Source organism: Mirounga leonina, unplaced genomic scaffold, assembly GCF_011800145.1.
Source record: "Mirounga leonina isolate KUSES-001 unplaced genomic scaffold, KU_Mleo_1.0 Mir_53, whole genome shotgun sequence".
In the NCBI taxonomy this organism is placed as follows: Eukaryota; Metazoa; Chordata; class Mammalia; order Carnivora; family Phocidae; genus Mirounga; species Mirounga leonina.
The window spans coordinates 57313208-57340374 of NW_023270807.1; the positions used below are offsets into that span (position 1 = coordinate 57313208).

Genomic DNA, 27167 nt, shown 5'->3' on the forward strand with positions numbered 1-27167 from the left:
ACCTATTTCATCTTTCCTCATGTCTTTCAGCTTATCCACAGTAAGATTTTTTTCTTCTAATCTTGTTAGAATGTGTGGTGGTAAGACTGAAAACTGTCTCAAAGGGCTAGCCCAACCCCAAAGCCTCTTGTCAATGACTTTACTAAGATTCAGGAGCCTGTAGGTCATGGCAGGCCAACGTTTCCTCAGAGCAATTTCAAAAAGAGCACGGACAATTCTAGCTGCATTCTGAAGAATAAAAAGGGGGTTGGTGGTTAGGTACTCTGTACTTTAAATTTGTCAGATTTGTCATTCACACTCAGTTTTAGAAGAAGCATGCCAAGTTGCAGCCTTTAATTGTGGGCAAAATCTATTCTCATATAACCGTAATTATCTTTATTATTTCTATATAAGAATAATCACATCTTTCATAAGTGGATGTTATCTTGTTCAATCTCAGATGGTAGTCTCATATCCAGGTTCTTAGGAGGCTCCACCCTATGCTCCCTAACCAGGAATGAAGGAGGAAGAGATACAAGGTATGCGTAAGACTTAAAAGGCTGTTGAGGCCACCTAGAATATAAGATACAGCTGAGGATCCCCTTGGGTATATAGTGGAGTGATTAAAAGTCTACGTAGAGAAATAAAGAGGACTTTGGGATCCAGTCAGACAGAAAAATTAGTGTGAGAAGGGTGATAAAGGAAATCCTGATGAGTTCAGCTACCTGTATTAATGGTTCCCTACAAACCAAGCAACACCTTAACTGCTTTATTATCTCATTTAATCTGTATGCTATCTCCTTTAATGTTTATGGCAACTGCATTCAATTGGTCTTGATATTATGATTTTATACATGAAGATAACAGAGCTTGGTGAGGTTAATAATTTGACCTAGATCACACAGATAGTTGGTGTCAGAGTATCTAATCAAAGCCAGGTCTAAACAAGTCCAATTTAACTCCAAGGTCCTAAATTTGGTGGTCAGGAAAACTTCATTAATAGACATATAGAAAGTTACAAGGATTGAAGCCCTTTTAACATCTCTACAGTTAGTTTCCGTTTGTTTTGCCTCCTTCCCTCTATCACTAACTTTGCAGGTTATTTTACTGAAGATTGTTTTTAAAGTCATGAACTTGGGAGATACCTCACAATCTTGAACGACATCTATATTTAAAAATGAAGAATGTTAAAATCTGGTCAAAATCATAAAAAAGATGAAAAAGAGTGAAGATTTTAAGTAGCAAATAGGTGATCTGGCTTGAAATTACAAGGCAAAAATGATCATAAGAGTTAAGGGCTTTGGTTTTCCATTTTATATAAAATATGTATTTGTCTCTTGACAAATTTGACTACTTTTTTTACAGTATTAGAAATTTAAGAACAAAAATGGTATTTAGAAGTATGAGGACAGTTCTGATACCCAATAAAAATTATAGGATGACTCTTATTAGGCCCAGAGAATGATAAAATGAACATTTTTTTTAAAAGATTTTATTTATTTTTTTGACAGAGAGAGACACAGCAACAGAGGGAACACAAGCAGGGGGAGTGGGAGAGGGAGAAGCAGGCTTCCTGCAGAGCAGGGAGCCTGATGCGGGGCTCGATCCCAGGACCCTGGGATCACAGCCTGAGCCGAAGGCAGATGCTTAACGACTGAGCCACCCAGGCGCCCCATGAACATTTATATCTACCAAATAGGTCTTCTTCCGGCATCATTCTTAGCTGCTCTTGTAAGAAGATACTAGGCTAATTTTCCCAACTGTGTTTGAAAGTATGTTATTTTTCTATGTCAGAACCTACAGTTGTTCCCTAGAAGCTAAAAGAAATGGAAGGAGAAATCCCATGTGAGATACAGGCAGGCATTTTAATCTGGAATGATATAAATGGGGAATAATGATCAAAATCTCTAACATACGCAGTTTAGAGAAGCTAAATAGAGGCTTCTTTATAAAATCATAGACTATTTGAGCTAAGGATTTATTTCAGGGGTTGAGAGAATCAAGTTTTAGAAATACAGAAGGGATGACTATTTTATAGAGCTGAGAGGGTTGTGGAACTGTTGGTGGCTTACATTTAAAATATAAACTCAACAATAATTTATCTAATGCATTCAAGGATGATAGACCCACAATAGCTTTTTAAGAAAAACCAGGATGCTTTGATTATAACCTTAATTTTTTGAAACTGACTTTTTGGGAACCAATCATGAAGAAATCCTGTCTTATACTGTAAAGCAATTTGTGTGTCAGTCTTTGATAATACCTTCATAATCTTGAATCAAACAGAAATGTGGCCAGATTATTCATCCAGAACCCAGAAAAGCTTTAACTTTTATTTATTTATTTATTTATTTAAAGATTTTATTTATTTATTTGAGACAGAGAGAATGAGAGACAGAGAGCATGAGAGGGAGGAGGGTCAGAGGGAGAAGCAGACTCCCTGCCGAGCAGGGAGCCCGATGCGGGACTTGATCCCGGGACTCCAGGATCATGACCTGAGCCGAAGGCAGTCGCTTAACCAACTGAGCCACCCAGGCGCCCCTTTAACTTTTATTTAAGTCATTAACTATTTCAATATAAAATCATTAGAAAATGTAAAATGACAATATCATTTTTTCAGAAAAACAGATAAAATAAGTTAGAAACAATGGTTCCTGTAGAAGTCACAGGGTTTAGAGATTATAAATTATATATAAATTTTCTATGGCAGGAAATACATGGTTCCAAAATACGCAAACAAAATTTTTTTTCACCACATCCATATTTGGTTTATACAGCATATGAAATCATCACCTGGTTCCTTGGTTACTTTGATTAAATTACTGAATTCATTCAAATTGTTTGCCAATATATCTTGGTTCATGTTTGCAAATATTTCACATTTACAGTTATTTCAAAGCACTTCTGAATATTCATGGCTGTTCATTTATTTAACACAAACATACTTTTTCTATATAAAGTCTTTGAACAAAATTACCAACATAAGATACATAGCAGAATAGTTTCTATACTTAAAATAAGATTAAGTTTTTATTTCTCTTTAACTTAGAGGAGGCACTACTCAATGAAAAATGATGAAAAAGGGATTCTTTTTTCTTTTTCTTTTTAATTACAGTATAGTTAACATATAGTATTATATTAGTTTCATGTGTACAATTTAGTGATTCAACACTTCCATACATCAGCCGGTGCTCATCACAACAGGTGCACTCCTTAACCCTCATCACCTATTTCACCCATCCCCTCACCTACTTCCCCGCTGGTAACCATCAGTTTGTTCTCCATAGTTAAGAGTCTGTTTCATGGTTTGCCTCTCTCTCTTGAAAAAGGTATTCTTGATAAGTAAAAAGTATTTTTTTTAAACATGTCTAGAAGGGAAGCCTCATTTGAAAGGCAAATACTGCAAAAAATAACCTGCTTTACTTCACACGAGGGCTTGAATATAAAAACATAAATACTACCACATTTTATACTACAGTATTTAAAAAAAATACATTTAATGAGCTGTAATTTAGGGAATAATTTTCTTTCAGTTCTCAATTTTTAAGTATCATTGGTAGGGAAGAAAGATTACTTTTTTAATCACAGACTTATCAGACTGAAAATATGGTGTGAGGCACTGCTATTAAGCCTTATTTAATGGTAAAAATTTTGTTTATATTTCTAACATTTGGGGTAAGTTATAAAGGTTCCACAATCTTTTACTCTGCTTGAAATATTCTTGTATTATTGCCCTTTCTAAGTAAAAGAAGTGAACTTCAGGAAAAACCAAGTGTTGATATCTTTAAACTCTAAAATGAAAACAACAGCAACATCTAAAAGAACCAAATCCACCACCAAATCCCACCTCCATTTCTGATCTAACAGCACAGAGGGCATAAAAGATACAGAACCAGTTCTGCAATAAAACGGTAATTGGTGGCATGTCACAATGCAATACATTCACAGTATAGCATGAATTAATATCTTGAGTTTCTAAAAGTAAACAAGGAAGAGAAAACAGGAGGGGAGTAATATTCTTACCTGGGCCACATACGCAGAATCTGATATAAGGGAGAAACTGTCCATCTCTCCTCGGCTGATGTAAGTTTGAAGTAGGATGTTTATTTTCCCGTAACTGTTCTCTACACCTCCAGGAGCTGCGAGTTCACAGCAATTGTTTAATAAGGCATCTAGCTCCTCTATTTCCTCTTCTCTGACCTGGAAGAATCAATGTTTTTATAAGATTATTTGGGCTGATTTATTGAAATTTTTCGTATTTAAACTAAATCACATTGCATGTTTTTTTAAGGCTTTCATTTTTCAACATTTTTCTCTTGTACATTAATATAATAGTAATTTTTCACAGGTAGCTAATAAAATACAATAAGAAACTATCTTGAGGCTGATACAATTACATTTTATTATTCATCACCAATATTAAAGTTGCCATTGACATATAAAAATTTGATATGCCACAAAAATTAAATCTTCTGACCTCACCATCCTTCAGTTGATGAGATTTCATATTTTATTTGACCAGAGTAAAACCTCTGCCCAAATGGATTAGGGCAAACTTGAATTATCTTCAAATGCATTCATTACAGTCATATATTTTTATATGGTATAACACATTCATAGCTTAAAGCTGTGAAGTACTATGATTCACAGTATTAAAGTTTTCACTGTTAATAAGATTAAATTATAATACGGGTACAGAAATACTCATATCTAAGTTTGAATCATGCATGTCCTTTATATTTTCTTCAGTGAACATTATATTGCAAATAACCCAAAATCTACATACTATATTCTCTGCTAGTTTCATTACTGCAAACCTACTTAAATTATATTTGATTTGCAGTAGAGAGCAAAGAATAATGTCAGGAATGACATAATAGCATAATCTAGGATAGTGGACACTGTTGATAAATGGAAGAACATTGCTGGTACTCTAAATGCGAAGTGCCACACAGCTTATACTGTAACAGGAATAACAATTAATTATAAGCTTTTATAAATGAATGACTGTATATAAGCCAAATGCATTTGATTCAAGCTTCAAATAATCTTACCTTGATTTGATCAAATTCTTCAGCTTTGGAGACTATAGCAAAAATATCACTTTCTGTTTTGTGAGCATCAAAGAATTCATTGAAGGTCTACCAAAGTAAGTGTTATATTTGATTAAAATAGAAGATCCAGTAAAATGGTTTCAATTAAAAAGTGACTATAAAATCATACATTCTTAAGGAATATTTGAAGCCTAGACAATGCAGAGTTATTATGTCTGTGGTATCCTATTCTTGATCATTGCTTTAAACATCATCAAATTTAGCAAAGACTGAAAAATTTCCTAAAACATAATTAGCTGGAGAAGACCTTTAGAAGCAAAAAGATCAACAAAATCAGTTATTAAAACCTACAATAGATATCTAAAAAAAATGTTCAGCATAAGAGTCTGGTCTTGGCTCATTTTCAGCATGGGCATATGGAAATCTGTACCATTCACCAACTTTAAGCTGAACACGTATCATATAAAATTCAGAGAGGAATAACTAAAATTATGCAACCTGAAAATTCTGGTGAAGGCCTCATAATATTACTAGTGAGGGCATATACAAATTCAGGAAACTGGGAAGAAAAAAAAAATCAGTGAAAGACCACACAGAATAAAGACAAAGCTGAAGAAAGGCTACAGTTCTTGAAAGAGCTGCGAACAGGCCTAAGATAGAGTTTGGCAGTAACATACTACCCAGTGAGAAAATGAGGAAGGTTACTTAGTGGACATAAGGAGTGCAAGTGAGCATGTGAGCAGGTGATAGAAGCAGTAGAGAGGTAGGGGCAATGTTTTGGATTGAGGAAGACCAGATCACAGTTGTGAGATGATACATGTTAAAAGAAGAAACCTAAAGTGCTATACAAATGCAAGATTTATTTTGGCAAAGATGAGGAAAAGCTAGTATGCACACAAAGGTGTTTTCTGAAACCTGTTAAATGTATAAGCATGTGTTATTTAAGTAAGTACAAAACTTAGATTTCATATTGGCTTAGGTTTTCATATTTCTGAAGAAATTTCACGTTAGTGATTTCTGTTACTTTTTCATTTTAAAAACATATTTAGGTACCCCAAAAATGAATATAAGAAAAAAAAAATTCGAACTCTTTCTCTATAAAAAGGAGAGTAAAAATGTGCTTTAACCCATCTTGGTCTTTGAATTTAAGACTCTCCTCACAGGTAATCCCTGTTATGTTTTCCCATATATTAACATATGTAGGTACATATACGTGCATGTAAACACACATAAAGACATGCATATACTCCTTAAAATGTAAATATTATACTGGCATCCTATCTTACCCAAGATTACATTAAAAGGCAATAAGCAAGGCTACCCTGTAGTCTAAATTATCCTTGAAACCTTTTTTTTTTTTTTAAAGATTTTATTTATTTATTTGACAGAGAGAGACACAGCGAGAGAGGGAACACAAACAGGGGGAGTGGGAGAGGGAGAAGCAGGCTTCCCGCCGAGCAGGGAGCCCAATGCGGGGCTCGATCCCAGGACCCTGGGATCATGACCCGAGCCAAAGGCAGACGCTTAACAACTGAGCCGCCCAGGTGCCCCTATCCTTGAAACCTCTTAAATTGCCCAAATAGTACAGCTTGGTTGACCTGATAATTGCAGTAGTTTTTCAAACTCTTCTTTAGCCAGTGTTTCTCAATAATCTGCAATTAATTTTTCAACTTTTATTCACTGATATCATTAAGCCATCACCTCCTGCTTAAACTCATTCAAGTGTTCATTCCATAGGTCTCCTGCACATGCTCAATATTTTAGGCTTGGGTGTGCCTACTGCTTAGGATATACTCACTGAACGGATGGCAAAGGGTCCTTATTATTTAAAGTCTTATTTTTCTCTTGTGTTTATTCAGCATGTTATTGAATTCATGTAAGTTAAATGCACTTTGTTTTATTAGTTGCTTTTATTATTTTCCATTAATACTATATTCTGAAGTCTAGAAAGTATTTACATCTAAGAACAAACACATTATTGTATTTGTTACACTCAGTATAATACCTCAATGGTGTTGTATTTAATATAGTAGTGGCTGGCGGTTCTACCCAAATCAGTTGAGGAAAAATACCCGGTTCGCTCTTCAAAACGAATCATCCGAGCTTTGTCTAGTTTTCGACCAACTTCAATGACCAACTGTTCTCGATGCTTTGCTAATGTTGGGTCAATCTGTAGGGAAAAATATATATATAAACACTTGAATATTTCTTTAGAGAGTCATCATTTACAAACATATACCTATTTATGGAAATTAAAATTTTTTGTTGATACGTTAGTTAGAATAAAATTTTTTTATTACAGTTTTTAAAGAAGTACATTTTTATAAATTCAGGACATAACCAGAAAATATTTTAATCCATTAAATAAAGTAAGACTTAAAAATTCATTAAGATTATTGATCTTTATTATGTTATCTTTAGGTAGTAATATTTTAGAATCTAAAATTCTTATATGGTCTTATAATCTTTAAGAATATAAAGATTGGCAATCAGATATTAGTAAAACAATCTGTCTTTTCCCTCCCACACTAAAATAAATAGGGACTCTAAAATATCAAGCTGTATTCCTACTTCATCAGTTATTTGGAGAACTCGCAGTAAGATTTTCTCTGTTAAAGATATAAAGAAATAAATGCATAATTATTCTTGCAAGAGTATGACTTTGATGTTCTAATAGTTTACATAACTGCTGATGTAAAAACCCATTTTGCCCATAATAATAATAGAAGCAAAGAGTAAGACGAAGTTGACAAGAAATTTCTGAATAGTTTTGAAATTACTATTTAATAGCCTCTTTCTAAACAGAAAGGACATTTAACACAAGATATTAACAAATATTCTTAAATATTGTGATGTGTGTGTATGTGTATAAATGTATATATGTATGTATACATATATCCAGGCACACACACCAAGTCCTGAAGGTCACGCTCTAGGCAGGAGCAATAAATATGACCTTTAAAGGGAAGGGAGGGGAGTATAAAAATTCTTTAGAAATCAATTAATGAATTAATACTCCTACTATTCCTTCTAACTTACATTTTGATGGTAGCTTATTCATACACCAAATATAGCTAAAGTAAATTTAAAAATCAGAAAAATGAGGCAAGGAAAGTCAAATGTAGGGAAGATGGAATCAAAAGCCATTAGCAAATACAAAAGTCTTAAATATTTGCTATAAATGATATACTGTATGTATCAAGTTCATCTTACAAAACTATTTTATTCATTACACGTTCTGAACCATTAAAAATATGTTGGACAACATGATTTGTGTTAGATCACATGAGTTTTGTGGCTACACATTCTTACTGAGTAATAAAATATAAACATGTAAGTAAAAAGAAAATTAAAAAGATGAGTCTCTGAACTGTGAAGAGAGTAAAACTATGTATCTCAGAAGGAAAAAAAATCACTTTCTTTATACTAGAAAATTATACAAAAATGACTTCTGATATTAACCTAGTACTTAAAAAATCAATTGATATATTTATTTTGCCCCAAGATTTGCAATGGCTTAGCCCATAAAACTATGTGTTGTGCTTTGCCTTCCTCTACCCTTTCAGAATATTTTCATAGTGCCATTGACTATTTTCACAAGCCAATATTTGTAACAAGATCTTTTTTTTTTTTCCCCTCCTAAGCCTTTAAGTTTCAATTTTCCCATGGTCAAATCTATAGCACATAGCACAGGAAAAAGAAAAATGACAAAAAAGACTGGCAACCCCTTTGATAACACAATGGAATATTTACAAAAGCTGAGTTGACAGTAACTGGAGGAAAACTAATTCTGAGTTCAATTCAACTTTGCTACTTTTGACTTAACGCTAGTGAATATCCATATGATGATGGTGAAATAATGTTCTCATTAGACAACTGATTTTATCTGTAATTAGGAAGCATTTACATTGTATAAAACAGAATTCTAAGAAAAGCCAAGATCTCACAGAATTTGTAAGCCATGTGGACCCCACACAACTGTAAAGTTCACAGGAGGAAGTGCTACAGTATACATTCGATTTTGTCACCGTGCTCCGTGGAACTGATCCAAGCCTCCAAACTGCTAATTACTCATTAACACTATCTTTTAATTTAGGAATACGGGCTTAGAAGGGACTTGGTAAGAGGAACATACTTAATAAAACATAAGCCTATTTTTTTTCAATATTTTATTTATTTGACAGAGAGAGACACAGTGAGAGAGGGAACACAAGCAGGGGGAGTGGGAGAGGGAGAAGCAGGCTTCCTGCCGAGCAGGGAGCCCCATGTGGAGCTCGATCCCAGGACCCTGAGATCATGACCTGAGCCGAAGGCAGACGCTTAACAACTGAGCCACCCAGGCGCCCCAAACATAAGCCTATTATTAAAAGTGATCTATAATTTTCCTCATGTCTGTCTGGTTTACTCTAAAACCTTAATTTATTATAGTTTTTTAAAAATCACAGCAAAGGGCACCTGAGTGGCTCAGGTGGTTAAGCGTCTGCCTTCGGCTCAGGTCATGATCTCAGGGTCCTGGGATGGAGCCCTCCATCGGGCTCCCTGCTCTGTGGGGAGCCTGCTTCTCCCTCTCACTCTGCCCCTCCCCCCTGCTCATGCTCTCTCTCTCTAATAAATAAATAAAATCTTAAAAAAATAAAAATCACAGCAAAATATTAATATCAAACGGAAATGTATCTGAATAATAAATTGATAACAATATAAAGATTAACTTTTTAGTATCCGTGGAAAAAGAGATATAAATAGAGTGAAATAATTATAGGAGGCAAATTTAATTTCCTTTCGTATTTTCTAAAAAAGACTAAAGCTTTTTGTTTTTCTTCCAGGTACCTAATTCTATTCAGATGAGGCAGAAGTAACAAATATTTATCCTCATATCATAAAAAGATTACAAAACCAAAAAAAGAAGGTTTGATATTTTTTTATAAATGAGTTTTCTACCTGATAAGCCTTGTGACTGATGCCATATACTAATGGATTTGCTCTCATCCGTACATAAAGATAAGTGTAACTTATCCACTTCACTGCTTCTTCCACATTAGTAACTGTTCCCAGAGCAATCTGCAAATCAAAAATATAACAAAATTAAACTAATGCATTAAAGTTGGATATAAACATTACATCAAAGGCCATTTTGTCAAAAGTTAAAATACATCATTATACTTTATTTAAAAGAAGGTAAGTATAATTACTGGACATGACACTTCTCCAATTAATTAAAAATCATTCCTGCCTCATTTAATTGAGAACAGTACATTGGAAATGCCATCTTCCAAAACTGAATTTACTCAATATTACGGCATCTGATTATTTTTCCCTAGAGTTTCATTCTATATAGCATTGAAAGGTTAATAATTTAAAAATACAATAACAACATATAAAATTTGTGTAATAAAGAGAAAGGAATTATTAGAAAATGATATTAAAACAAAATTACAATGAAAAGTTTCCTTAAAAATACATTTCCTTAGCTACTAGATCTATAGGTAATCATTTATTTAGTGTTCCTTAATTTAAAAATTCATGCAAGTTGTGAAACTTCATAGTTGTATAATTTTTCCTGAACATCTGGCTGAAAAAAATTAAATTTCTTAATACTTTAATCACAGGAGGAGAGATGCTTTCTAACTAAATCATTACAGATTAGGAGAAAGAAAGGAAGAATAAACTCTCTCATTTTAGCACTGAATATTAAAGAAAATAAAACTTTTGTGTTTGTTTTATCCTATAATTTTGAATTCTGTTTAATTTTGTGAAATAAATGTGGATGCTTAGCTATATTTAGTTAGTTGAAGAAGAGATCTTGCAATATAAAATATCATGCTGTTACATCATACTACTAGTTATTAAAAAAGAGAAATCACCAAAGTAAAAAATGATAAGGCAGATTCTGACTATTCACTTTAAATTTACACGAACTTAAGTCAGAGAAAGACAAATACTACACGGTCTCACTTACACATGGATTCTGAAAACATCGAACTCATAGAAACAGAGTAAAAAGGCGGTTGTCAGGAATTGACGGGTGGAGGAACTAGGGAGATGTTGGTCAAAGGTATAAACTTTCAGTTATAAGATGAGTAAGTTGCAGGTATCTAACGTACAGCATGGTAACTATACTTAATACTGTATTGTATACTTGAAAGTTGCTATGGGAGTAGAGCTTTAAGTTCTCATGAAAACAACAAAATGGTTACTGTGAAGTGAATATGTTTACTAACTTTATTGTTAGGTATATAACTATATACACATATCAAACCATCGCACTGTGAACATTAAACTTACACAATGTCATATGTCAATTAGATTTCCACAATTACATAAATTCATAAATTTACACTAATGTACTTACAAATGACTAAGTCATCCACAATAAAGGTAAATACATACATTTCCTAAAATGTGAACTGTAAAACTTTCTACAAAATGAAGAATAACAATACTAAAATATAACTAATAAGGGAGTTGTTTCACACTCCCCAAATATTTAAAAATGAGACAGTTAAAACATTTTCCAGCTTCTTGAGGTAAAGGAAACTAGTTTAATGATAATAGCTAAAAATCTGATAGTGTCTCCCATCTGTGATTCTATTATTTGACAGTGAAAACTGCGTGGATTCTCTACTGACCTACCGGTATTTTAAAATCCTATCACATGAGCCCTAAGAGTAGAAAATTTTACAAAGGATAAAATAGTTTGCTATTATTTTCAAAATCAGACGCAGTAAATTAACATAAATAAATACCTATTGCTTCTAATGATAAGATAAAGGAAAGGAGGAAGGAGGTATCAGAGAGTGGATCAAGTCATTCGAGTCTTCTAAATGTTCACCAAAAGAAACAGACTAACTGACTACCCTGAAAAATGGATGTAAATTCATGATGGTACATCATATTTCTAGATTAATCTTTGACTGCCCCCTAGTGACAAAGACAAAAATTTACTTGTCAATATCTGCTGTCACCTAGTGGTGACACAGGAGCCTTTTATAATAGAAACGAGTATTTTTCAAATCTCTTTGCAATATCTCCATTCATCTTAATAATCACATAGTAAGTCAGTAACTAGTCGGTATTATGTAAAGCACAATGGATATAGAAATAATTAGAGCGTGATCCCTGGTCTCAAGAAGTTGTCTAGTAATGCTGGTGAGACACATGTAACTAATTAAGATGACACTCATGAAACCACCATCCACAGTGCCTAGTATATAATACATATTCAAAAATGATTTTAATTAAAAACACCTAACATGTGAAACTTATAAAAGTGCCATCAAATATACAGTGTAAGAGTTTTACGTTCTGTTAAGAAAAAAAAAATCCACCCCAAATTTGGTAATTTTAGAAGACTCAAAGTATCACATCGTATCTAATTTACCTACTTCAACTTTAGTCTTTAAGGTTATCTTAATTGCTTACTTGTATGTGCATGTTTTCTTAAACTGCTTAAAATCATATAAAAATGAAATAAATAATCATGAGTATGTGTGTGTGTGTATCCGTTAGTAAATATATGAAAAAAAAATTCATGTATGTATTCAGCTAGGATTTGCAAGCTGGCAGTAAGTATAAATAGGGCTGAGAATCAAGGGACTATCAGATAATGGTGATACAAATTGTTTACTAAATACCAGCTTGGCACAGGCGCTTATTAAATTTTCACAACAATCCAGCGAGATTGTCCCTATTTTATAAATGGGAAAATTGGGACTTTATAGGTGAAGTGAGTAGAATGAGAGCCTGTCTCAGGCAGGTGACATGTGTTGGAGAGTAACCAGAACCAGCATTGGAAAGGTTGGTCAGATTATGGAAGCCTTAAATCCAAGGACAAGGTGTTTATACTATGTCGTGCAGAGACAAGAAAAATTCCATATGGATTATGTGTACGGTTACAGAAAGATTAACATATTTTGAAGTATATACTACAGGGGGCTAACACAGAGTAGGTATCCAGTAACGTCTGCTGAAGACATTTTAATAAGCCTCAAACATGCTTCAGTGTTTCTCTCAGTGCAAAATTAAGTGGCTTTATACAGGGTTGGGACTTGTGACCTTTTGGCATTAGCATTAGAGAATCAGCCCCATTAGGTATCAATCAGCAAATCCGTTCCATAAAATGTTTGTATTAAAATTATTATTTAATATAATACTTCCTTCAGTTCTTCTAAACTAATGGGCAGGATAGATATTCATGTTATAAAAGACATTAGTGAAGGCAATATTCCTAATCTAACATGACCTTTATGTTGATCACTGCCACTGAATAGTTTTGCAAAGAGTCTAAAGACTTAAAATTCCATTACTTTAAGAACACAGCACACATTCATTTTATAAACTAATTTCATACTTGATTTCCACAGATTACAAAATTTAATTTCATACTCAATTATGATTTAAGGGGGTTTGTTTCCTTAACAAGAAAATTTACTTTAATTGGGAGCTATTCCAAGCAGACCAAAATATGAGAAAAAAGTTTTAGCAATGGTCTGTACCTCACTATATTAGCTAAAAATTTCAAGGTATGTATTTCATCATTTGAATGACTTTTATGGCATTAAATGGAATTATCGTTATAATTAGTTGGCATTTCTGAAAATGACTTACCTAATAAGTACTTTATGAATATGAGGTAAATCTATGGACTACATTTTTTTTTTTTTAATTTTTCAGGTCTTGACCAAATAGTTTCATTGATAATGTTTTACAGTCTATAAAAAAGACTTCCTTGAGGACAAGACACTTATCCTGTGTCTTCTACACAATAACATCACTACCTTGGGTTTACTTTACCATTTATAAAAAGTTATCAGGATAGTAATTATAAGTTTATGAAGACAGTATTCCTTGATATAGTTTTCTAGAAAAACTGCACAAAAGGGAGCCTTTCTTTTTATCATAAGTCAGAGAAATTATGGCTATCATTTTGGAAAATTAGTCCTGGTCTTAGAAGGCAAATGGTAGGTATCAATACAGAGAAATGTATTCACCTTTAACTTACTACAGTCTATATAAGGCAACAAAAATCTAGGCTATAATGAAAATACTAGATATGTAGTTAAATATACCTGAGTTCGAATACTAGTTCCAAAAATTAGTAGCTGAAGGACCTTTGGGTCAGTCACATACCTCTCCGAGGCAATTATCCCTACCCTGCAGGGCATTTGGAATTACCTATTACCACCATTGTACAATAGACTATTCTATCAGAGATACTGTAGACCCAAGACCAAAGACCTAATTACTTAAACCATGAAATCATAGCAGGTGATGGGGACTGAAATTGAGCTACAATAACACTTTCTTTAGAGTCAAAATTTATTTCCTAATCTTTTTTATTTTCTTGTAATTATGCTTCTAGAGACCAGCATCTTTCATGACTTCTTCTAACTTCCAACCAAATCTTCCAAACTCTAATCATCTGATCCCAGATCAAGTTTTGACACCTTCATGAATAAAGCCTTTCCTAATAGCTTGTGACCAAAACTGTTTTCTCCTTCTAGAATCCTTCTATAGAAATGATCACTTTCCAACATTATTACACTGTGTGTAGCTTTTGCTCCCCGTTTGGACTATTTGCTCCTTAACAGAGGAGACTGCATACTGAATATGCTTTGGATCCTCTAAAAAGAATTGTAAATACTGAACAGAATGTAAGTGAAATTTTATAGGCTCTTTAAGAAGTAGCTGATATAGGACTTGCACACAACAAGTAATATTTGATTGCAAATGTTTCTTCATTTGTCTATTTAACATTTCATTTATTTATTCATCTATTTAACATTTATATCCCATCAACTTTAAAAAATTATTTGAGTCCATTTTAAAGAAAAGAAAGGACAGAGAAACAGGAAAGTGTTGAATGCCAGGGCAATAATTAAAAATGTAATGAGAACAGCGAAACTTCATTTGAATGTTTGACACACAGGCTCTTAAATTAAGAATGTTTATCCTCTTTACCAGTTAATATGTTACCTAGACTTCCAGAGTCTGCTATTTAAATCTTAACACAAAATGCATGTACACACATGAAACAAATTATAGTGCTGTAGCTCAATTTAAGCAATTATAATCTGTATAATAAGATTAATCAAATGACCCAACATAAAAGAGCTTTATAAACCTTATAAAAACTTTATAGAAGTATAATACAAATATAGTAGTGGTTACTGCTATTTCTGTTTCTCTAGTTTGTATAGCTTGGTTAGATTTCTGGCCTAGAACAAAACCTCACAGTTTAAAAGTACACTCTTTCAGCAATGAGTTCTTATCCGTGATCACCTGCCATCTATACTGTTCTGAATTAACCAACAATATTACCATTCAGCCTGTTGTACCTTATGACTGTGGAATGGCACAAGCTGTCTTCCTAAATACTATAGAACTGCAAACAGTTCAACCTTATATTTACTTGGCCGTTCTTTCAGCTGATGATTCTATTCCAGCCTTTTATTCACAGGATCTTACCTCTGCATTTAGGTTATCTGCAAGGCTTTCCAGAAACTGACTCTCAATTGGGTTTTGTTGTGTGAGCAAAGTGAGGTAATGGCTGAGTTTGTCATGAGTTGTTATGATGATTCCTTCCCCAAATCTGTCAAATTGTGGTCTTCCAGCTCGACCAAATATCTGCATGACATCTAAAATTCCAAGGTCAACAAAGGAGCCTCTTTTTGCAGCATATATTTGTGTTCCCTAGATGAGGAAAAGTTAATAAGAATTTACATAAACACACACAAATATAATCCTGATGAGCTGAATACTGAAATTAGGCAAATATGGCAAGATCTCAAAAGTGTACTTTAACTAATCCTTTCATCATCTGTGATAGAGTTAAATTTTCACAATATAAACTAGATTTTTTTGGAGAAAATAATTCTGACCTTATAAGAATAGCATTAGAAGTCAATGAAACAGCCAAATCACAGTATTTTTCTAAACAAAACAATCCCCAGGTTTAAGACACACACAAACCCATGTAAGGCAAGCTATTACCTTAATAATAACAGCATGAGCAGGAAGATTGACACCCCAGGCTAATGTCGCTGTACAGACTAGAACTTTGATATGCCCATTGGAAAACAGGTTTTCAACCAAATTTCTGTCCTGCCGAAGCATTCCCGCATGATGAATACTAAAACCATCTGGAAATAATTCTCGTACTTGTTTATTTCTTGACTTCTGTACCTAGAGTAGATAACAACAAGACATAAGAGTATTACTTAGCATTTACAAGTAATTGTTATTTAGCATTTTTGTTCAATGACTTTATCAAAGAAAGCATAAAATTATTCATGAGTTTTAAGATCTAAGTCTTAATATGTTATATATAAATTGTAAAAATTATATTCTACCTATCTTAAAACATAGGTAATCCCCAACATGACACAAAATGCAAGAGGAATGAAGTTAAAAGCAAGTATCTCTTTCACTCAGACTTGCAACCAATCATTATTACTTGTTTCCTACCCTTCTGAAAATAGTCTATTAAAAAAAGCATTAAAAAAAAAAAAAGCAGCATGAATCTAAATTGCTCCCAACTCATTCAGAGTAAAGGCCACAGTTCTTACGATGCAAGGGTCTACAGAAATTATTCTCACCCTCTAAGCTCACGAACCAATGCGAGCCACTAGGGTTGACTTTTCCTCTAAGTCCTTTTTCTGACAAATCCACATCCACTCCACCAAGGTCTTTACATTTTCTATACACAACTTACCTCCTGGAAGACTATTCTCCCCTCTTACTGAGATGCCCATGATTCCCCAGCGCATGCACTCTTCCTCATTGCAACAACCTAATAAAACCAACTGTGTTCACCTAGAGGTGTGTTTTTGGTGAATTCTGACCAGCACTGATCATCTGTCTTAGTTCCCCAACTTTATAATGCCCTGAATTTACTAACTTTACTTCTGGTGTTTGTTCTTTGACCTGGCCTGAGCTCAGATGTGGGATTTGATCCACTTATCTGCAATCCATATTAAATGCTACAGCAGAGTATCTTAAAAAATTCACTAAGACTCACTACAATAGAGAAAATTTCTCTGCAAAATTAAAGATTTTAGATTAACATAATGAAATATTTAGGTGGTCAAAGCTCCTATTTGGGGTGCCTGGGTGGCTCAGTTGGTTAAGCAACTGACTCTTGATTTCAGCTCAGGTCGAGATCTCATGGTTGTGGGATCCACTGAGCTCCACAGTGGGCTCTGTGCTCATCAGGGAGCCTGACTGAGATTCTCTCTCCTCTTCCTGGACCCTTCCCGAACCTCCCCTCATGTGCGCACTCTCTCCCCCTCTCTCTAAAAAATAAATAAATAAATCTTTATAAAGTCTATTAAAAAAAGCTCCTGTTTGGGCATCATGTCCTGTGTTTGCCTGTTATTGCTCTAAAAATTTCATTATCAACATTTCAATAGTTTCTTCTGAAAGAGTTTTCCATAGTTTTTTGTAAGGGGCACTACACTGGCACGGAGTGGGATTTCAGGGGTTTGGGGTTCTAGAACAGACTTTGTCACATTGACCATCCCTAAAGTCACTTAAAATTTTAAACTTCTAAGTTAATAATAATTAACTAAGGAAATGATCTAAGAAAACAGCTCTTCATGAAATCTGCTGCATATATAAAACCAAAATACTTTAACAAACTACTCCATCTAGTGGCCATCCACGTAAATAACAACTTACACATTTCAAGCCTTTTAGAGACCTGAACAAAATACACATAAACCAAAAAGGCTTTCTTTTGCAAGTTTCATGGGGAGTATATTCCTATTTTATTTTTGTGCAGCATGATCAGCCTGTTAGAAATCATTTCATGCATAAACCTTATGATTAACTACACTTGGGTCATACTGCCTAAACTTTCATCTTTTTAGACAAGAACTGTTATCTATCTTCTAAAAGTAGCTCTCATGAATATGGGACGACTTGGGATAAAGTTCATTGCGGAGAATTTGCTAGGATATAACAGAGTTCCTTCATGGGCCAAGGATAGGGAAAGGAGAAACATTTCACCTACTCAGTTTCTTTTCTAATATTCATGAATAGACACTCAGAGCTAAAAGCATAGAACAAAATATTGCTTGGAAGATATACTCTGTACGAATTATACTGCTTGGATTGCTGCTTGTTTCAGGTGAATCTGCTATCTGTGGACCCCTGCAGTGGAATGTCCTGATGTGCTTGTTACTGATTCCTTAGTCAAGCTCCATGTGGGGAAGGACTTGGTTTGCGGCACTAAATGGCACAATATGAAGCTGAATGCAGGAAATATTTAACTGGGGAAGAGTAGTCCTCCTATAATGTAGCCGGTGGACACTCCAGTATCCAGTACTGACACAGTACTCCCACTCTGGCCAAGTGAGTTCAACCAGCTTCAAGGCCACCATCTGGGTAATCCCTCTGGTCTCTGTGAGGAATACAAAGGCACCAGGGGTCATTTCTCTTTTGTCTCTATCCTGTCAATATCCTGTGCATTGCTTTTAATTGGGTCAGTAGAGACCTGAAGTGAACAATCCTAAAATAAGTCTAGGTTGCTCATTCTTAACTTTCTTTGAATCTGAGTCTGGCACTTGTGGTCTGGGCTAGCATAGTACAAATAAACTAGAATCCTTAGGAATCAAGCCCAGAGATATGCACTTTTATTTATTTATTTTTATTTATAGAGATACGCACTTTTAAAAATCTTCTTTTAAAAATCATACAATTTTATTTTTTTCCATTTTTTTCCATTTTTGGTGTATGGTTCTATGAATTTTAACATATGTTCAATTTGTGTAATAACCACAACAATCAGGATACAAAACAGTTCCTTTACCCTAAAAAATTCCCTGTGTTATTCCTTTAGAGTTAAACCGTCCCCACCCACAACCCCTGGCAATCAATGATCTGTTCTCCATCCTTATAGTTTCATGACTTCAAGAATGTGATAGGAATTGAATAAAACAGTATATAAGCCTTTGAGGCTAGTTTCTTTTATCAGTTTGATGCCTTTGAGAGTCATCCAAGTTGTACTGATAGTTCATTCCTTTTTACTGCTGAGTAGAATTCTATGGTATGGATGGATATTTTGTTAATCGAAACACCCACTGAAGGATGTCTGAGTTGTTTCCACTTTGGGCAATTATGACTCGAGCCTCTATGGATATCCATGTGAAGTTTCTTTCTCTCTCTCTCTCTCTCTGTGTTTGTGTTTGTGTGTGTGTGTGTGTGTGTGTGTAAGAGAATATATTTTAATTTCTCTAAAGTAGATACCAGGAATGTGATTGCTGGGTCATATGGTAAATACATTTTTAACTTTATGAAAACTGCAAGACCATTTTCAGAGTGGCTGTACCATATGCATTTTCATCACCAATATATCAGAATTCCAGTTACCTCCCATGCTTCTCTACACTTGAGACTGTCAAGATTTTTTATTTTAGTCATTGTAAGAGGTATGTAGTGGTATCCCATGTGGTTTTAATCTGCATTTTCCTAATGACTAATGATGTGAAACATGTTTTCATGTTCTTAGATATACATTTCTAATCAGCTCCTATTCTGATGTACACAAGAGTTTAAGGACCATAGTTCTTTACAGGAAGATACCCGGTGTAATTATTTTTATCCATCTATGTACAAGACAGCTGTATAATTTGACCATTTGATTCTATTTAGTGCTACACAACTTTGCATTCATTATTGTGCTAAATTATTTACACTCCTAAGAAAAGTATCTTCTAACAAATTTATAAAACATGACAGTGACAAAAAAAAAAAAAGGCCCTGTAAAGGGCCAAAGAGAGGGTAATTTAAATAATAAACACCTGTTTATCACGTCTAGATCCTAGAAATACAAGAAACTGAAGACAAAATGTGAGCTTTGAGTAATCTGCAGAATGGAAAGAAAGACCCATGCACAAGTGACTTCTGTAAAATATGTTTCTAATAGAGGTAAATGGACAAAGCTGAAATGAGGGGAGGAATGGCATTGTGGCTTGTGTTTGTCCCACTAGCACCTGGCAGAGTACTTTCTGCATAGCTAGTACTTACTGCCCATTTCTGGAATGAATAAATCAATGATCTGCTAGTCTCATCAAAGAAGTCTTTACAGAAAATGTGAAATGTGGGTCTTGAAAGACAAGTGATATACTGTTAAGTGGGGGACAGTAGGCAGCAGGATAAACAAGCATAAAGGCTGGAACTAGCAAAGAATACAGTGTGTCTGGGCATTATGTTTAGAAGGTATTGGGTGAATGCAAGAAAATGATGCTGGAAAGGAGGATTAGGGGCTGGAAAGGAGGATTAGGTCAGGCCTTAGATGGTCCCAAGCACAGGTGGAAAGGAGCCAAGGAAAGTTCTTAAGCAGTATCAGATTTGTTGTTTAGAGAGGTATCTTCACAGCTGTGCTAAGACCGCAGGCTGGATGACCAGCTATGGGGCGATCAACAGTCCCAGTGAGAAAATGGAGGCAGGAAACAGAGAGACCACATAAATTCAAGGTGAGAGTAGGCTATACCATAAGGAAGCCTGGGTGACTGCCTGGGAGGGGAGGGAGGAAGGGAAGAAAGAGTTAGGGCTGTTTCTAGTTTATCCATGCATGCCTTGATGCACTAAATATGTGACAGGGAAAATAGGATCGGGACAGCCAATGCTTGTGCCTTAGGAGGTGGAAAGAAAATTCAGTTTGGGACATGAGTTTGAGGACACCCATTATAAAGATTTTGGCTTTTATTTTGAATAAAGTAGAAAACCACTGCAGGTTTCTGAGCAGGAGAGAGAGACAGGGGAGACCAGTTAGGTTTATTACTCTAGCACAGCATTCCAAGAGAGATATGACAGTAAGTTGAACCAGGTGTAAAACACCTGATAAAATAATTAATAACTCTAAACTAACACATACCTGCAACTTTATATATGCATCTTTCTTATCTTGACTTCCTTAAACAACAAAGGAAAAATAACTAAAATTGCATAAGTCTAAAAACTAATAGAAACATCACACATCAAACTTACAGGACAGAGTAAATGTATGCTCTCAGAAAATATCATACCTGAAATATTTCACTAAATAAGAATATAAATAAGTAAATTAACATCTAACTCGAGTTGTTTTGTTTTTTCGTTATTTATTTTTATTATGCTATTAGCCAACACAGAGTGCATCATTAGTTTTTGATGTAGTGTTCAACGCTTCATTAGTTGTGTATAACACCCAGCGCTCATCAGAACACCTGCCCTCCTTAATACCCATCACCTGGCTACCCCATAATGAAAGTATAACAAAACCAAAGAAAAACAAAGTATATACCCTAATAAAGTTAAAATAGAATCTGATGGTTTAAAATTTGTGAAATGGATAAGTAAACACAAAAACTCTTATTTTAAAAGAAAAATTAAACAAAAATCACCAATGGCTCTTGCTGGCAAGAAAAGAAACTACGTGCCAACTGTCTGTTTTGTACTTAAAGTTTTATTGGAACATAGCCATATTAATTTGTTTACATACTGTCTATGCTGCTTTTGAGCTACAGTTGAGTAACTGTGACAGACACCGTATGTCCACAGGCTTAAAATATTTACTGTCTAGCCTTTAAGTAAAAGGAGATAGTTGTACACAAGCTCAGCAGCACAAGCACAAAGACTCAAAATTAGTAATGTAAAAAAAAGAAAATGGGGGCGCCTGGGTGGCTCAGTTGGTTAAGCGACTGCCTTCGGCTCAGGTCATGATCCTGGAGTCCCGGGATCGAGTCCCGCATCGGGCTCCCTGCTCAGCAGGGAGTCTGCTTCTCCCTCTGACCCTCCTCCCTCTCATGCTCTCTGTCTCTCATTCTCTCTGTCTCAAATAAATAAATAAAATCTTAAAAAAAAAAAAAAGAAAATGTTCAGAAATATATCACAGTTTAAAATAATCAGAAAAGAGTACTTTATAAAATTCAATATATACCATTTAAAAAACTGGGATGGATGGTTTTATAGTAAATTTGTTATAACATTTATCCTAGAAGTGTTGAAAGTTGTAAAATAATAAAAGCAATGGAAGAAAATTTAAAAGCTATCTAACATCTGGGCTTTCAAACTTCTAAAGACAAATTAATTCTAATACTATTAAAGGCCCTAGAGCACAGAAATAGAAAGCCTCAAAATTAATCTTACAGAAGCAGTGAAATAGCACTGATGTTAAAACCTGATAAAGAAGCAGAAAACAGAATTCACCAATGCATTAAAATAATACACAACTAAGTACAATATAACCTCAGAATTCAAGGGCATTATATGGATATATTCAAGAAATGAGATGACATGCTTTGATTTTGAGATGGGAAAACTTGACTTGGTAAAAAATGCCAGTTTTCACTAACTTAAAGCACTAACTCAACTAAAACATGAAAATGATTTCTTGGAGGTTATACTCAAGTTCACCCTGAAAAGTAAACTTGTATATTTATTCAAGAAAAATTCTAAAATTGATGAGTAATCAGGTATTAAAAATATTATAGTAACAGAATAACAGTTTGATACCAGAGAGGAAATAGTAAGATCAGTGAAAAGAAAAGAAGGTCCAAAAATTGATTCAGGCAAATATGAGAATTCTGTGTTATATAAAATTTAAAATCAACAGAACAGGGAATATTCAGAAAAAGATGATGGATACATTACTATATGGAAAAAATTCCAGATAGATCAAAGATTTAATAATAAAAATGAAATCAAATTTAAGAAAGGCTGGAGGAAATTATGGATAAAATAGGTATGGCCTTTATAAGCAAGACAAAGCCCAAAGACTGACTATAAATAAGTTGATAAAAAACTTCTACAAGGTAAAAATATTTGTAAACAAATAAAACCCAAAGGTTAACTATGATAAAAATGTCTATAACACATATGACACAAATTGCACACATGCAATTTAATATACATACAACGGACCACAAATATGAATAAGCAAATTACAAAAAAAGATTTCAAGTGGCCAATACGGAGATGCTCAGCTTTACTCAAAATTAAAGAAATGTCAGTCAAAATAATAATGAAGTACCATTTTTTTTTACACTGCAGATACGCAACTTTTCCCTTTTTTAAAAATTGTTATGTTAATCACCATACATTACATTATTAGTTTTTGATGTAGTGTTCCATGATTCATCGTTTGCAAGTACCATTTTTTTAAACTTAAAAACTTTGACACTGCTCAGCATAGTCATGTGAGAGGAAGTTACTGTTCAAGGAAATGTAAATTGGAACAATCTCCCTAGTGGGCGATTCAAGACCATTCACCAAAATTTTAAATGCATGCACCATGTTGATGTATAAATTTCACTGCGAGGGATTTTCCCAATGGACATCACTGCAAGTGCCAAGAGTATGAGCAAGAATGTTTACTATAGCACTGTTTACAATAAAAAATAATTGGAAACAACAAAAGTGTCCATCAAGACAGGACTGGGTAAATGAATTAAGATAGTGTGCACATTATGGCATACTATGAAGTTGTTATTAAGAATGAATTAGATCTTTCTGTGCTGATTTGAAAACATCTCCACCATGTATTATTACAAGAGACATGAAAGTGTGTATAACATGATCAAATCTGTTTACACTAAAACATGCATGCAAATACACACAATGGGTAGTTGCGTACTATCTTTCCTTAAAATAAAAAGCTTTTAAACAGGAATTTCTTTTAGAGAAATGAATGGAGAAGAGATGGTTAAGACCATGAGTTATGGAGCTAAACTTGTTTATTACAAGAACACTGCTGCTTTCTGAAGTATTGAAACAATCACTGCTTTTCCATCTGGTTTCCCAAGGCGAGCACTACCTGGAGTCCAGGCTTTGCTATCCTCTGAATAGCTGCAGAGATATAATTCATCTTGTTCACATTCTCTGAATGGAGCATTGGATTCTCCAAAGAAGCTATTCAAGATCTAATACTATGTTATCTATCTAATACTGGATAAGTGTTTCTACACATGGAAATACAGCACAAAAGAACATGAGCTGTGAAAAGGTAAAGGAAGTCAGGTGCGTAGTTTAGGATTGTTTAAGCTTGGTATCCTCTGACTTTATATTTCCACTTTTCACAAGTGACCTTCCCATAAAGGGCTTTATAGTCCGTAAAATTAGAATGGAATGGACAACTACTAAGATAATCTGTTAGCACACAGAGGGTACTATATTCTCTTCCCTCAGTGAAAACACACAGGGCTTCCTTCCATGACCTTACCTATCTTTTTCCTACCCATGAGATGGAAAAATCAGTGTGAGTACTTTTAAAAATGAGTAAGGTTAAAATGTAACCACTTCCCAAAGTTGACATCCAAACTAACACAAATACAGGAATTAAAATATAATTTAAAAAAAAAACACTAACAAGCAATTGAGGTTATTAAAGGAAAACACATTTGTTTTTCCAATAAGACCAAATTTATACAGAAGCAACACAAGAACTTCAGGTTAGATGCAAGCCCTCGATGAAAAAGCATGACAAAATTTGCACAACTAATTTACAGTGATCTTTGTAAGCCTTCTGAGGTAATTTACCTTGATAAGATATGCTTTAATGTAGATAATATCAAAACCATTAGGAAGGAGTAACTTAACTGCCATTATAAAAACTAAAATTTGACCAGGAGGCAAATATCTTCCTCTAAATGATGTCATTCTTTCTCACAGCCATTAGTGAGTATGCATTATTGTTAGAAAAAAATATTGTAAAATCTTCATCTTTGGTAAGTGCTATTTTTATCATTCAATGTTAATAAGATCATCAGTATGAGAAAGTAGACCTTCTTACTTAGGAACATAAACCAATACCTAGCTTTTCTTTTGACAAAGGCGTTTAGAAATCTAAGGAATATAATACGCAATTTTCCCTCATCTTTCTCTCTCTTTCAAAGCTCTTACTCCACTTTAAACATTATTCTTTGAGACATCTAAAATTGTTCTCTGACACCTATACCAAGGCATGTAATACTCCGTCCTCCATGAGGCTGTCAGAAGGAAATCCATCATCCCTCCCATCCCTGTTCTCAGGATAAAGTTCATCTAGTCATCTGTTTACGAGATCAATTAACCAAAACTATGATCAGAATTTCTGAGGACCATGTTAAAAATTTTAGGGCCTGAGTTTCAGATTCTGATTCTGATGCCTGGCATAGGTACAGGTAATGGGAAACCAATTGTCTATTATACTAAGGTCCCCGTGATTCTTTGTATTTCTTTGCTCTTGACTCAATTCCTTACCTTCTCTATTACTTCTCCACCTTAGGGTATGGAATTCTTTCATCTACTCTCTGGAACTGCCACACAATGATCAGCAAACTATATCAACCTCTTCTATCACCTTGCCTTAACTGAAATTTGACTCTCCTTGTATGGATCCTGTTTCCCACCCATTCCCTCTCAACTGGTGAAAGAGGATATCTCTCTTCCTCATCACCATTTCCGGTCAATTATGTACTCACTTTCTGTAAAAACTCCTCTCTTTTAAGGGTTCAGTCCATCTGACTATGTCACCTGTTGTTTAACCTTATGCAATGAAGACTTGACACCTATGGCTCCCAGTCTGTCTCTCCATCCCAATTCCTGTCATCATCCTAGGTGACAGTATTTTTCATGTGGACATCTAAAACACTCTTTAATTCCTTGATGCCCTCATTTCCACTTCAGCCATATCAACTATTATTTCTAGGCTTTGTTATCAATTCACAACTGTACCACTTCCAAAATCACTAGTACAAGCATCTCAATTTCTGATCAAAGCTTCCTATATTTCAAGCTTGTCCAAACAATTTTTCTAAGTCCATTCTTTATCATCAATGATACTCTGAGATCACAATTCCTCTACTTTCTTTCTATTCATCAGCAGCACCTGCTTCTACTCCTCTGCCCAGTCCTTCGACTTGCTCTTTCTCCAGCTTAGAGAGCAAGCCCATTGCTTTTAAGGTAAAATATCAAATCTGTAACATGATATATAAAAATCCTCATGATCTGGCCTTTGCCTATAACATTAGACTTATCTTATGCTACAAACATGCCATCTGCCACTCCCCATCATTTTTTATGTCTTGGTTATCTTTTAAAAGATTTATTTATTTATTTGAGAGAGAGAGCATGTGCAAGTGGGAGTTGGGGCAGAGGGAGAGAGAATCTTAAGCAGACTCCCCGCTGATCACAGAGCCTGATTTCGTGACCCTGAGATCATGACCTGAGCTGAAATCAAGAGTTGGATGCTTAACCAAATAAGCCATCCAGGTGCACCTATGTTTTAGTCATTTTGACTTTTATCCACTTCCTTCAATGTGCTATTGCTTTTCTGGTGTCAGAGCCTTTAGCTAGAACATTCTTCTGCTGTTCTTTGTGACCTTCTAACCTTCAAATCTCAGCTTCCATTTCACTTTCTCTAACACTGTCAGGTCCCCTAATTTTATGTAAATGTATTTTTTTTTGTATTTTTATGTATTTTATGTTCCCTTAGCAACTTCGTCCCTCTTTATTATTTATTACAAATGCAATTAAAATATTTAATTAGTTGATTAATCATTCTGTCCTTCCAGAACACAAGCTCCATAAGAGTAAAGGGGCAGGCACTTTTTCTTCCTCAATGTATTTCCATTCTCAATTAAAGCAGAGTATTAATCAGCACCCAACTCCCAGCTCCTTCTATGAGCCTTCCAATATTGCAGAGCTCTGCCAGAAAGTAAAAACTGTGTTTCCAAGATTTCTTGAAGGCAGGGTACTGGATGCAAAGATCAATTTTGCTAATGAGATGCACTTGTGCAAGATCTAGATGGTGGAAGTTAAGAGGAAACTATCTTCCCACTATTGTCTTTTGCTGGTAAACAAGATCTTGGAGAAATGAGGATTGAAAATTATAGCAGATGTATCATACATTCAAAATTTAGTTCTCCGATGTGTTCGTGTGTGTTGAAAAGACATGTATAGTAGTGGCTATGGTTTCTCAACTACTGGATCACCATCACAGTAGCTAGGTCTTAAATTCAACAGTTCCAGTGCTGGCCCCCTAACTTCTACTTCTCCAATCTTACCAACATTAGTACGTACCTCATTTCTTGTACAAGATTCTTTTCTATTTAAAATGTACCTAGAGTGGTTTGTTTTCTTTACTGTATCCTGACTGATACAATATGTGTCTTCTTC

At 34.4% G+C, this 27167-nt stretch overlaps 1 protein-coding gene across 1 annotated transcript in view; it reads right to left on the reverse strand.

Moving 5' to 3' along the window:
- ASCC3 (activating signal cointegrator 1 complex subunit 3) overlaps nt 1–27167 on the reverse strand; it is a 354273-nt gene that overhangs the window by 137334 nt on the left and 189772 nt on the right. Inside the window, exons 15-21 of the mRNA XM_034991607.1 lie at nt 16023–16214; nt 15498–15722; nt 9972–10091; nt 7039–7203; nt 5034–5120; nt 4003–4179; nt 3–228 (exon numbers count right to left, since the gene is read on the reverse strand). Of these exons, the coding sequence (XP_034847498.1) occupies nt 3–228; nt 4003–4179; nt 5034–5120; nt 7039–7203; nt 9972–10091; nt 15498–15722; nt 16023–16214 (1192 nt within the window). The remainder of the gene's footprint in view (nt 1–2; nt 229–4002; nt 4180–5033; nt 5121–7038; nt 7204–9971; nt 10092–15497; nt 15723–16022; nt 16215–27167) is intronic.